At 53.0% G+C, this 12,421-nt stretch overlaps 1 protein-coding gene across 1 annotated transcript in view; it reads right to left on the reverse strand.

Moving 5' to 3' along the window:
• The window catches only part of LOC123354381 (tyrosine-protein phosphatase non-receptor type 11-like), an 87,482-nt gene extending 84,707 nt beyond the window's left edge, over positions 1-2,775 (reverse strand). Inside the window, exon 1 of the mRNA XM_044996392.1 lies at positions 2,652-2,775. Within this exon, the coding sequence (XP_044852327.1) occupies positions 2,652-2,665 (14 nt within the window). The 5' untranslated portion in view covers positions 2,666-2,775. The remainder of the gene's footprint in view (positions 1-2,651) is intronic.
• Between the last annotated feature and the right edge of the window lie 9,646 nt (positions 2,776-12,421).

The following is a 12,421-nucleotide window of genomic DNA, read 5'->3' on the forward strand; positions in this document are numbered from 1 at the left end:
AAGCTGAAGGGCCATTTGTGCCGATGCTCTGCACTGGCAGCCGAGCCCAACAGCAAATGCTTCTGAAGCGGCCTCAGTTCATGTAATGAGGTAACCACCTTATGATGCCCCTAGGCTGAAAGCCGTAACGACGCAGCACACAACCGGTTCGTGACATCAGGCAGGGCCTACTTTGAAGCATTAAATACGCATACAGTGAAGCTAATATCAGGGAATCTGATCTTGCCTTCCACTAGGACAGGAGATTCTCCCCCCCCGCCCCAGGGTTTAAAGCCAAGTCTGTCACACACACACACAGGAGTGATGACCTACAGTTACACTCCTGTTCACAAGTGCCTCCAGCTTTTGAAGCCGGCAAGCACCCCATTGCAATCTTTCGATGCAGAGGGTAGATATAGCCACGAGGTGGTACCTGAAGCAGCAGATCAGCACCCCTCAGCCCAGGCAGGAACCACTGGAGTTGACGGATGAGAACTTGATGGGTGAGAACCCCCCCTCCTTGCAGTAGCCTTTTACAGTAGGCTAAGAAGACACTTCAGAACCCTGCACTCACTTTCAAGCACTTCACACTGCCATCTATTAATAATGCAGCCAGTAACCCTATTCATTCCCGAACACCTCTTAGCACCACAGGCTGCCGTGCAAGTCTGAAATATGCACGAACAAGAAAGCAGGTGCACGGTGCCAGAGTTTAAAGTGTCAGTCATTTGTGGTTTTGTTTTCCACCATCTCAACTCTCCCAGCAGAAGACACCCCCTCCACCTCATTTTTAATATGAGCAAAAGCTTTGAAAGTTACTTCTCCTGACAGACTCCAAGGGCAAAGCCACTTGAGGGATATAGAACTATGCAGGTGTTTTGGTTTCATAGGATCACAAGAGAAAGCAGCTTGCATGTCAAAGAGAAATCCTTTGCAGTGTCTGTTTACCCATTTTAGATCCACTGCTCAGGAAGCCAGTTACTAGAAAGTTTTAGAGGTAAGTAAAGGTCACCTCCCCTCTTTAAAACCCCTGCATAAATAAGGAGCAAACCTTGGTTCACGCTAAGTCCCTGATGCTGCTGCTGCTGCTGTCAGAACCTTGTGCCCGTGAAGAGCCCCAGTAAAGGAAATGGGGCTGCTCCACAGAACTACTGCAAGACAGAGGCTTAAGTCAGAAACGATTTTGCAACTGACTGATCCTGACAGTGGCAGATTTAGGCCTGAAGTATTTGGGGAAGACATTCAGAGTCAGCCACCATCTCTCCCCCTCCCCTTTTGGGGAAAAGGAAAGCTTTGCAGAGTCTGAGTTAAGACACTTTGTCAAGAAAAACTGAAGCCAAACTGCTAATTTGTTAGAGGGAGCCCAGTTAATCCCACCTTCACTGAAAAGCTCTGTGCAACTTTAACTATGGACGAAGTGGGTATTCACCCACAAAAGCTCATGCTCTAATACATCTGTTAGTCTATAAGGTGCCATAGGACTCTTTGCTGCTTTAACTATGGAGCAGTTCTGCAAGTTAAAAGCATTGATCTGAAACGACCACACGCGTTCATATTTACACACATTATATATGGAAATCAGAACTCGGTTTTAATCACATTTGGCTGCTACCCCTGGCCAGTATAATAGGTTTAAATCAGGTCCTATTGGTAAAGGACAGCAGACTTTGAAGAACAGTCACTTTTTGAAGGAAGGACGGACCAAGGGGCAGGAGGAGTGGAGAGGTGCGTGATAGATGGACGATGCCGCATTTGCTTTGTTTTCAAAGGCCACCTCTTTAACTGCATTTACCTTGCCAACCAGCAAACGAACTGCAGTAGAAATCAGAACTCGGCTACCAAGCGCCTCCTTTTCCCTGGCCGAAACAGCCACATCTTTAACACAATTCTGGATCAGCTTTTTCCCCCGGCTTCAAATTCCTGGCTTTAGCAACACAGACAGGAAAGTCCTTTCCTGAGTTCCTTTCTGTGTACCAGCTATGGCCAATATCAGCTTAGATGCTACCTTGCACCTTCCGCTTCCTTTAACACAATATGGCCCAAGAGGCTGCTTAGATTATTAAGCGTCACTACAATGCAATATGCACCAGAGTCAGCTTTGAAAACCAAACAAAAAAAACCCACAAGGCCAGAACTTTCCAAGCTTTCAGGAGCCGCTCTCATGATTTCCTCTCTTATGATACCTCGCTGCGGAAAGGTTTCAGTCTCTTTCTACCAACTCAGCAACTTCTTTTTTTAAAAAAAAGAAGGGAAACAAGGGCCCCGGCGCTGGTACCAGCAAAATAAAAAGCAGGACCCGAAAAGCCAGCCAGCCGCGCGCTGTTCTCCCCACGTGCGGAGGGCACCCGCGAACAAAGCCCGAGCCAAGCCCAGGGCCGGGGAGGGGCGCTCTGCCAGCCCCTGCCCCGCCCGGGATGGGGCTCAGCCGGGTGGCTTTGTCCATCCAGGGCAGCTTTAAAGCAGCGGCTGCTGGAGCCGAGCTCGCCCAGCCAGAAGGGCGCGCACACACCTGCCCCGCCAGCGGCCCCCCGCTTGGGACCGAGCCTGCGGGACCGGAAAGCCGGGCGCGAAGGGATCGCAGAGCCGGGTCCAGGGCCGGGGCAGAGCAGCCCAGAGCCGGAGGGAGGGAGGCAGGCTCCGAGGCGGCGGCGGCGGCTCCCGGGCTCCCTTACCTGCGGGAAGTCATGGCCGGGACGCGGGACCGGGAGAGCCGCGGACACCGGCGTTCAGGCTGCTCCGCCAAGCGCAGGCTGCCTGCCGGCGAGGCGCAGCTGCTCAGGTCAGAGAAAGGGGTGGTGCTCAATCCCCTAGCCACGCCCACTCCCGGGCCATATATGGGCTGGACACGCCCCCCTCCCTCTTCCCCCAGGCCGCTCATTCGTCAAGACTGCCAGGGTAGCCCCGCCTCCTCCAGCTGGAAGGTTAAACCACGTGTCAGCAGGGGGAAAGCCCTCCCTGTGACGAGGGGGACCCCCGCCCTCTGCTCCTCTGCCCCCTCCCTCCCCGCTTGGCAACTGGCACCGCCTAGCAACAGAGGCAGCGCAGCTGCTGCAGCTCTTAAAGAGGCAGCGCACGTCCTGGGCAGGGGATGGCTTAGGCCAGTGGTTTTCAAACTTTTGTTCTGGGGACCCAGTTGAAGGAAATTGTTGATGCTCGCGACCCAAGGGAGCTGGGAATGAGGGGTTTGGGGTGTAGGAGGGGGTCAGGGCTCTGGGCTGGGGGGTGCAGGCTCTGGGGTGGGGCTTGGGGTGCAGGAGGGGCTCTGGGTTTGTGGGGGGCTCAGGACTGGGGATTGGGGTGCAGGAGGGGATTAGGGGTATGGGCTGGGGATGAAGGGTTTGGGGTGCAGGAGGGGCTCTGGGTTTATGGGGGCTCAGGGCTGGGGCAGGTGCAGGAGGGGGTCAGGTCTATTGGCTGGGGATGAGGAGGTTGGGGTGCAGGAGGGGGTCAGGGCTCTGGGCTGGGGATGAGGGGGTTGGGGTGCAGGAGGGGCTTTGGGTTTGTGGGGGCTCAGGGTTGGGGCAGGGGGTTGGGGTGCAGGAGGGGGTCAGGGCTCTGGGCTAGGGATGAGGGGTTTGGGGTGCAGGAGGGGCTTTGGGTTTGTGGGGGCTCAGGGCTGGGGTTGGGGTGCAGGAGGGGCTCTGGGTTTGTGGGAGCTCAGGGCTGGGGCAGGGGGTTGGGGTGCAGGAGGGGGTCAGGGCTCTGGGCTAGGGATGAGGGGTTTGGGGTGCAGGAGGGGCTCGGTTTGTGGGGGCTCAGGGCTGGGGTTGGGGTGCAGGAGGGGCTCTGGGTTTGTGGGGGCTCAGGGCTGGGGCAGGAGGTTGGGGCGCGGGCACGGACTTACCTCTGGCAGCTCAGTGGCGCAGCCGGGTTGCACCGTGGACTGCGCTGCGCCCCGGAAGCGGCCAGCAGCAGGTCTGGCTCCTAGGCAGAGGCGCACAAGCGGCTCCGCGCGACTCTCGCCCACAGGCACCGCCTCCTCCAGTTCCCATTGGCCAGGAACCAGTGCTCGGGGCGGGGGCAGCGCACGGAGCCCTGTCCGCCCTGCCTAAAGCCAGATCACTGCTGGGCGCTTCCAGGGCACCGCGCGGTGTGGGAACAGGTAGGCACTAGCCTGCCTTAGCCAGGCAGCACCACCGATGGGACTTTTAACCTCCCGGTCAGCGGTGCTGACCAGAGCAAGGCGACCCAGCGTCTTACATGCCACGACCCAGTGGTGGGTTGCGACCCACGGATTGAAAAACACTGGCTTAGGCAGCTGGGCGTCAGGTTGGAAAGGCCGAGCCTGGTTGAAGAGGCAGGCTAGGAGCCTGGCTGCTGCAGGGTGCCCGCCCCAGCAAGGGGATCACACCCTATGGTCCCTAGGGCTGGGGCTGGGTGAGGTGGGCCCAGGGAAGTGGGGATGGAGGATAGCTCTGTGGCTGTTCCCTAGAGCCCATGGACAGGCCTGCTGGAGTCTGTACACTTAGCAGGGAGCAGCTCAGCCTGCTGTCCTTAGTCCCCGCTGCCAGCGGATGATGTGAGCTTTAGCCAAACCCCAGGGCAGGTAACCACCCTAGTCTGCTGCTGTGTAAATAAAATTCCTGGGGCAGGGCGCATGGCATTTGTTCAAGCAACATCCTGGCTTTGGTGCCGGGCCCTCTGGCTCAGTCGTCCGAGGCTGTGCTTTGTCCTGTGGCTCCGGCCACACAAGGCAGAAGATCAGAGATCACATGTTGAGATGCCAGTGTGTGGTCTTGTGATAGGCCTTCCTTTAAAATAAGCTTTGTCCTGTAATTTTCATACAATTGTCCTTTGTTTTCTTGACATGTTTAGGCGGGCGCTAGGAGCACAAGTTGACCTGCTGTTCAGGAGGAGAAAGAGAGACGGATCCTCTCTGTTCTGCTGCCCACAGATACCACGGCACTTCTTGTTACCCTGTTGCCCAGGAACACATTTTTCCACCTCCCTCCTATACACCAGACTGCTGCTTTCCCAGAGGCGTCTGCCTGGTTTTCTCTACATGCCACCCCACTGGAGTGGGACTACTCCCACCACTAAGGGATGAACTAATACGTTTAAGCAGCAAAGAGTCCTGTGGCACCTTATAGACTAACAGACATATTGGAGCATGAGCTTTCATGGGTGAATACCCACTTCATCGGATGCATGCTCATGCTCCAATACGTCTGTTAGTCTATAAGGTGCCACAGGACTCTTTGCTCCTTTTACAGATTCAGACTAACACGGCTACCCCTCTGATAATACGTTTAAGACATTAATAAAAAATAAAGCACTGCCTCTATTGAAAAACCAAGGAAATCATCCTCCTCCTCCAACCCAGTCTCCATGATCATGCCCCGGGTTTCTAAACTTTTATAATACATGTGTAATTGGTATTTACAACCTCTTATCACAGGTTCTTGAAGTGCTTCCTACACATTAATTATGGCTCGATAATTTCCCAGCCAGGGAAAGCATTGCCCCTGCTCTCTATAGCTTTCTGTGGCTTGCATTATCAATTGCTTAATGTATTCTGATGTGCTGGTTACCTTTCTCCACAGTTCAATACCTTTGTATATTTTCTTCCCTCCACCATTGGATGAAGCTAACCTCATCTGCTCCCTAAGGCAATAATTAATTAATTAATTAAGAGGTCAGGACGGACACCTCACCTTTCCTTTCTATGTTATCATCTTACCTGCTTTAATTGCCCAGCACAAAAGTTAACAGAAGGTTGCCACCTTTCAAAATAAATACATAAATAAAATAAAATGCAGCACATAATTACTACATGGAACAGCAAATGTTTTGATTTATATTTTGATTGATTATAGAATGACAGTAGCTACAACTGGAGGATGGTATCTTTGGCTTTCGTGGTCAAATGCCACAGTAATTCAATCCACTACATTAAGCACTTAAACCAGGCTGCCAGTAAAGAAAATTCTCTTTCCGTTAATGAACGTAGGGGAAAGCAGCCCACCATGCCAGTACAGTACTAGGTAGGAAGAAAAAACCTGCCAGCTACGCTAGTACAAAACCAAATAGGTGGCATAAAGCTGCCAGCCATGCTAACATCATATCAGACATTGCCAGGGGATGCTGTGAAGGCCAAAACTATAACGGGGTTCAAAGAAGAACTAGACAAGTTTCTGGAGGATAGGTTCCTCAATGGCTATTAGTCAAGATGGTCAGGGAGGCAGCCCCCTGATCTAGGTGTCCCTAGCTGGGAGTGGAAGACAGGAGATGGATCGCTCGCTGATTGTCCATTCTGTTCATTGCTTCTGAAGCACCTGGCATCAGCCACTGTCAGAAGACAGGATCCTGGGCTAGATGGATCATTGGTCTGACCCAGTATGGCCGTTCTTATGTTCGTAAGAGGGAAGCCTATGAGCACTGGCCCACTTGGTCTTTAAAGTTAGTTCTATTCCTTGTTTTGCCTTCTCTTTTGGAGAGGGAGAGAGAGTCCTTAAATATGAAGGGACACATTGTGCTCATCCCTGTGCCTACGCCAGTGGTCCCCAACCTTTTTGTGGCCAGTAGCACATTCATGTTTTCAGAAGAGTGTGGCGGGCGCCAACAATTTTTCAAGGCTTATTTTGTATTTGTACATTAAATAATACGAAAAACATCTTATCTAATATAACATAATATATGAATCCAGAGAGAAGAGAGAAGCCGGAGAGAAGCTGCGAGGACAGAGAACACTGGCACCCGCAGCCTGCAGCCCCGGAGTTCTCTGCCCCTGGCAGGCGCAGGGCTGCGGCTTCTCTCTGGCTTAAGCCATGGCCCCCGCACCTGCCAGGGGCCACACCGGTGCCCGCAGCCTGCAGCCCCGGAATTCTCTGTCCCTGTCAGGTGCAGGGGTGCGGCTTCTCTCCCCGGCTGGGCACTAGGCGGGAGCACATGAATGCCCCGGCAGGCGCCATGGCGCCCGCAGGCACCACGTTGGGGACCACTGGCCTACGCAATGGTATTAGCGAGAGAATCAGGCTTAGGTTTCAGAGCAGCAACAACAATGACCACGCTGCATTGGTACATCTCTTACATCGGCAGCCCCTCACCCTAGGTTCCCCCTTTGGGTTTCTGATGAAAGGAGCAAGCTGGTAATCAGGCTGGTTAGAAAAGGCAAAGGTCACTGGAGGCCCATTCCGCCAGCCAACTGCTTTGCAAACCAGCCCCTAGAAGGCAAGACAGTTACAAACCAATAACCCTTGAGTAGGTCTGGGAGAAGCTAATCCACACCGAGCTGCTGCTGCTTTGGTTAAATGAGGAACGCCTGGTACTGTAGATCTGAAGGATGCAGGCTGGAGCATGCTTACATTGCATCTTTCATCAGAAGGCTCACACGGCATTCTGTGAAAGGTGGTAGGACAGCCAACCATTGCTTCAGAGCTGGGGCGGGGACCGACCCGGGAAACAGGGAAATAACCTGCGAGAACAGAGAAGGGGAAAAGAAAAGGCCGAAGTGATGAAATATACAGGCCGACGTCCTGGCAGTCTAGTCAGAGAGAAGAAGAGAAGGAATAGCCCCAAGAACTTAGGTGCCATGTGTGTGGGAAAGAGGACAGAGCTTCAAAAAATGTGAAGGACAATCGAAAGGGATCTGTGTTGTGTTATTCTTTGAATTCTGCACTAAGACACTGGATACGATCCGCAGCCACGTCTCTTCCACCTGACAGCCTTCGGGTCTGGCCTCAGTGGCACGCTGAAGTCAATAGCATTGAATGGGTGTAAATGAGAGAAGAATCAGACTCACTCTCTCTTTCATGCAGGTCTGGCCATGTCCGCTTCAAGTAAAACCAATTGTGCCCCTGGAAAAGCAAAGCCCGGTCCTTGTAGCCTACAATTACCATGTGAAGGCTGACTGGAGAGCTGTATGCAATGAGTTGGGTGGAGCTCTGCGGTTTCTAGTTGTCCCCGTCAGAAGCACCACCAGCCCAACCGGTGCTCCTGCTCGCCTCAGCCAAATGGGCAAGGATTGAGTGGGCCATGGAGGCCGAATGTCCCCTTAACTCTGAGCTGTGTTTCACCTCCTCTTTCCCAGGGCAAAGGTGAAGTCCAACGAGTGGGACATGGGGCCAGATCCTCAGCTGGTGTCAATCAGCATCAGTGGAGCTAGGCTCCAGCTGGCCGATGGTGAGGAAGCTTGTACAAATATTTGGCCATCTGTGGTGTAAGTCCAGAGGACTTTGATGATTTACACCGCTTTATATGAGGGCAGGGTTTAGCCCAAAGAAAGTACTGGCCTCCGGCCCCTTTCCCGAGCACTGCATGAAAACAAAGCCAGCTGTCAAAGGCAGAAAAAGCCAGAACATGACTGACCAACTCCCCTTCCTCCAGCCGTGTACCCACTTGCAGTAGCACAAATAGCCGTTTTCTAACTATAATAAGACACAGCAAATTCCACTTCTATTCGGGGAATACCCAGGGCCCTGGCAGCAGCAGCAGCGAGCTCATTTTTCAGCAGGGAAGCTGGCAGGGTTGCATAGTTTCGAACCCAGCTGTGAAGCAGTGGATTTTTTAACGTGTGATGAGACACAACAGAGCCACAAAAAAGTACCCTGCTGCTGTGTCCACTAGCTCCTGGGAACACCTTGTAGCGCTCCATTGGGAGAGACAGAGCAATGGCTTCTCCTTGAGGCAGACATGGCTGGTAAAAATCCTGTCCGGGCTGAACGGAGACCAGGAACCTTTCTGAACCCGCATCAGCAGTGTGAGAGAGGAGTCTAGCCTGACTCGAGAAAATGTCATGGGAGGGTTAACAACAAACAACCAAAAACAACCTGCTAGAAAGGATCTGACTCTCTATTCCCTCCTAGAGCTGGTTATAGTAACTGCTATCGAATGCCAGGATCAAATTGCTGCTGTAAATGGACATACAAACACCACCCCCCCAAAACTAGTGGGGGTGCCCCCACTTCCATCAGCTGGGAATCCGGCCTCCCAGAGTCTATCCAACCTCAGTAACTGCATTCCCCAGTATGCCACACCAGTGTGCTACACAGCAGTGAAGAATCAGGCCCTTGGATGGCCAGGTGTTTAATGCAGGGACTGCCCCTGGGTAGGTGTAGCCCAGCGGGGCCCTCAGCCTGCTTGAGCCCTGCAGTGTGAATGTTCCATGATAATAACCACCATGCTACATTTCTAGCCAAACCCCATTGATTTGATCCCTAGTAAATTCTAGTTGGTAAACTAGAAAAGTCTATGCTGTGGACAGTGCTGCTATCTCTGCTCCAGAGGTCCCCGGTTCGGCTCCTACCAAGGATGGCTTCTTTGCTCTCTCCTTTTTCATTTGCCACGGCAAATTCCCGGCTGGTCTCTTGAGGCAACTGCTCTGAGGCATGCCAGGGAGGGATATCGAGCCTCCACGGAGGGGGGAGCGGCTGTGCTGATGCATGCCCAACATAACTGTATGGGAAGGGGGATTCAGCTCCTTAATCAGAAGCTGTGAAATCCATCATTCATGCCCAAGCCCCAAGGCATTTCCTGCTGCAGGCTCAGGCCATGGTATATTTAGCTATAATACACACGTTTTCCTAGGCATTCGTATTGGGGCAGGGGAGCAGACCGGTAAATGCCGACGTGCTAAAGGGCTGGGGTGCCCATGCAGCAGGCGTTGGGTTTATTAACAATCTAACACCCGCCAGAAAGCGGATTTGCCTTACGTTTGTCAAGTGCATTTCCGCGCCGGAGCCTGCTAAGGCAAGTAAAGCAGGGACCCCGCATTGCTCCCATTGGCTTTAACAGGAGCGAGATCAGGCCCTTTCTGCTGCACAAAGAGCACCACTGAGATGCGGCACCATCTGGGGTGGAAGGGCAGCAATCAGCCCATAGAACATTGTTCAGCAGAGGAGAGAGGGAGAGTTTGGTTAAGGGCAGCTGTATAAAACCCAATTCCTGTAAAAAGTACCGGGGAGCCTCATTGTTGGCATTGAGGGCCTCCGTTCTAGGCTGTTACAGATCTCAGCAGCCACACACCCAAAGTTCTCTCTCCAAGAGCATGAAGACCCCATTTGACCCGAAGATTCTAGGGGTTTAGGTAGAAGCCTGATCCTTAAACCACATTTCGATAAGGTCAGTCATCTAGAAGGATCCCAAAGCATTTCACAAACTGATCAAAGTGGTTTATAATCTCTCCCCAATCCATCTATTCTCTCTCTCTCATTTCCCCTACCGGAGAAATGCAGCCACTTCTGGGCTGGCACAGAACCACTGTTTAACAGCACACAGCAATACTACGCAAATAAAGAACACCTAGGTACCAAACTGCAGGGGCCTGGGATTTTAGCTGGACAGAATGTAACCCCCAGACTGGATTTTTGCTAGACACTATACTTAATATCACTTCCCCAGTTTCAAAAAGGGCACGAGATATGTAATGATGGTAAGGGGCCAGGATCTGACGTTTACATCTCATCTGAAAGACAGCACCCAGAGCCGCATGGCGCCCCCTGAGACCACGTTAGGGCATCGGTTTTGAACTAAGTCGGGGAAGACAACAGTACTGGGTTTCCATCGTATCCAGAAGCACCCTGGGCTTTCCTTGGACATTTCCCTGCCAAGTATCGAACAGCTCCAGTGCTGCTTGCACTCAGGAGGGGAGAGACAATCCTCGGGGAGGGCCAGCCCCGACAGCTCGGCAGCTGAGATGCTATGAAAATTCTAGGGCAGGCTCATCTCGGCCCTTAGGAGTGGCGATAACGCAGTGACCGGGCCAGATCCAGAGCCTGCTGAAGACAAGGGAAGTCATTCCATTGGCTTTGATGGGCTCCAGACCAGGCCCATGCCGCATGCATACAAATGCCCTTCTGCCGTCTCTTATTATAGTAACCAGCCAAAACCTTTTTCCTGGAATTTTGCTGGAGGGGAAAGAAACCAGCCCTGTGGCAGGGGCTAAGCTTTCTCCAGCAGCAAACTTTTACAAGTGTGTTATAAATCCCAAAATGAGGGGTTTCTAATTACCCTTAATTACAGCAGCCCTGCGGCTGCCTCGCTACTTAGAGAATGAGGGATTGTTATAAGAGTCAGTGCTATTTGTCGGGGCCGCTCACTCTGAAGCATTTCATGCCCTGTCCTACCCTAGCAATAATACTTAGTTCTCAGAGCCCTGTTTCCAGCCAGAGACCTCAAGGCAATTTACCAAGATGGAGACATCTCATTATCTCTGGTTTTGCAGCTGGGGAAAGCGAAGTGCAGCAAGGTGAAAGACTAGCCGGGGGCCACGGAGCGAGGCAGTGACAGAGCAGAGAATAAAACCCAGGTCTCTCGCTTCCCGGCGCCCGGCTCGCCTCACATCCAGCATACAAATGTGGCAGGCAGCACAGGGCTCGCCAGGCTGCTTCAGACTATTAAGTCTAGTGCTCTGCCTCCAGGAACAGCCGATAGCTGAGATTTATGGGGGAGGAGAGAGACGGTCCATAAATTACACATTTCTCCTCTAGCCAGCCCCTTGCCGGGATCCTCCCCCATTCAGTATGGGAACAGCAGGGTGATTTCAGCCACCCCGGGCTGAGTACCCGTGACAGAAAGCTGTGCAAGGAAGTGTTACACGTGTACACGCACCTTCCATGCCTGACACCCTCCTCCTTGGAGCTTCCAGCCACAGATTTCTCCCTTCCCGTCGAAGCCTAGGACGCTGGAGGTTACCCGGGGCTGCGGCTGGGGCACATATCCCCACCCCCTCCACACTGAAATGCACTAGAGCAGAGTTGCCTTTTGGAGGGACAGAGCCGAAAGCCAGTAATATTGTTTGCTATAGAACAGGGACAATTGGAAGCATGGCAGGCTCATGGAAGAGGCTATTAAAAAGGCCCCCATAGGATGCTCACGGCTGAGCTATGCTGACAGGTGGGGGGTTAGCTTATGGGCTGGTAAGTCAGGGGCCCAGTTCTCCACCCATTTGCTGTCACGTCTGATTTACACCAGCGCAGGCGAGAGAAGGATCAGACCCTATTTGGTTTGATTTGCAAAGGTGCTGAGTATCTGCGCCTCCCCCTGAAGTTAAAGGCCTGATTTGCAGAGATGACGAGCCCCCGCTGCTGCCATGGGCGCCTGGCCTGGCTAACCAGCCTCCTTCCAGACCACATGTGACCTCCCAAAGCAGGGGAAGGCCATTCCGCTGAATGGCGACTGCCGCCTGCTGCATACAGCACTGTGTGCCCAGGACGGCACTTCTCCTTCATCTGCCAGCTGCTTTTCCAGTGCCTAGAGTGGAACACAGGCAGGCAGGGCCCTGCTTTTCATTCTGTGCCAGAAGACAGTGGCTTTTCCCCTGCTGCTTTGCGTCAGCGGCTTGAAGAGGTACCGATTTAGCAAGCCGCTGCCTGCTGCTGCATAATAGGGTCATTGTCAGGAAAACCCTGCCCCAGAAGGTTGATCTTCAGCAAAACTTAGGCCCAGTGGTGAGTTGTGCCACCTCTTTTGCTCTTAAAACACTAGCCCCATTGTTCCCCCCACT

This window comes from Mauremys mutica, chromosome 21 (genome assembly GCF_020497125.1).
Source record: "Mauremys mutica isolate MM-2020 ecotype Southern chromosome 21, ASM2049712v1, whole genome shotgun sequence".
In the NCBI taxonomy this organism is placed as follows: domain Eukaryota; kingdom Metazoa; phylum Chordata; order Testudines; family Geoemydidae; genus Mauremys; species Mauremys mutica.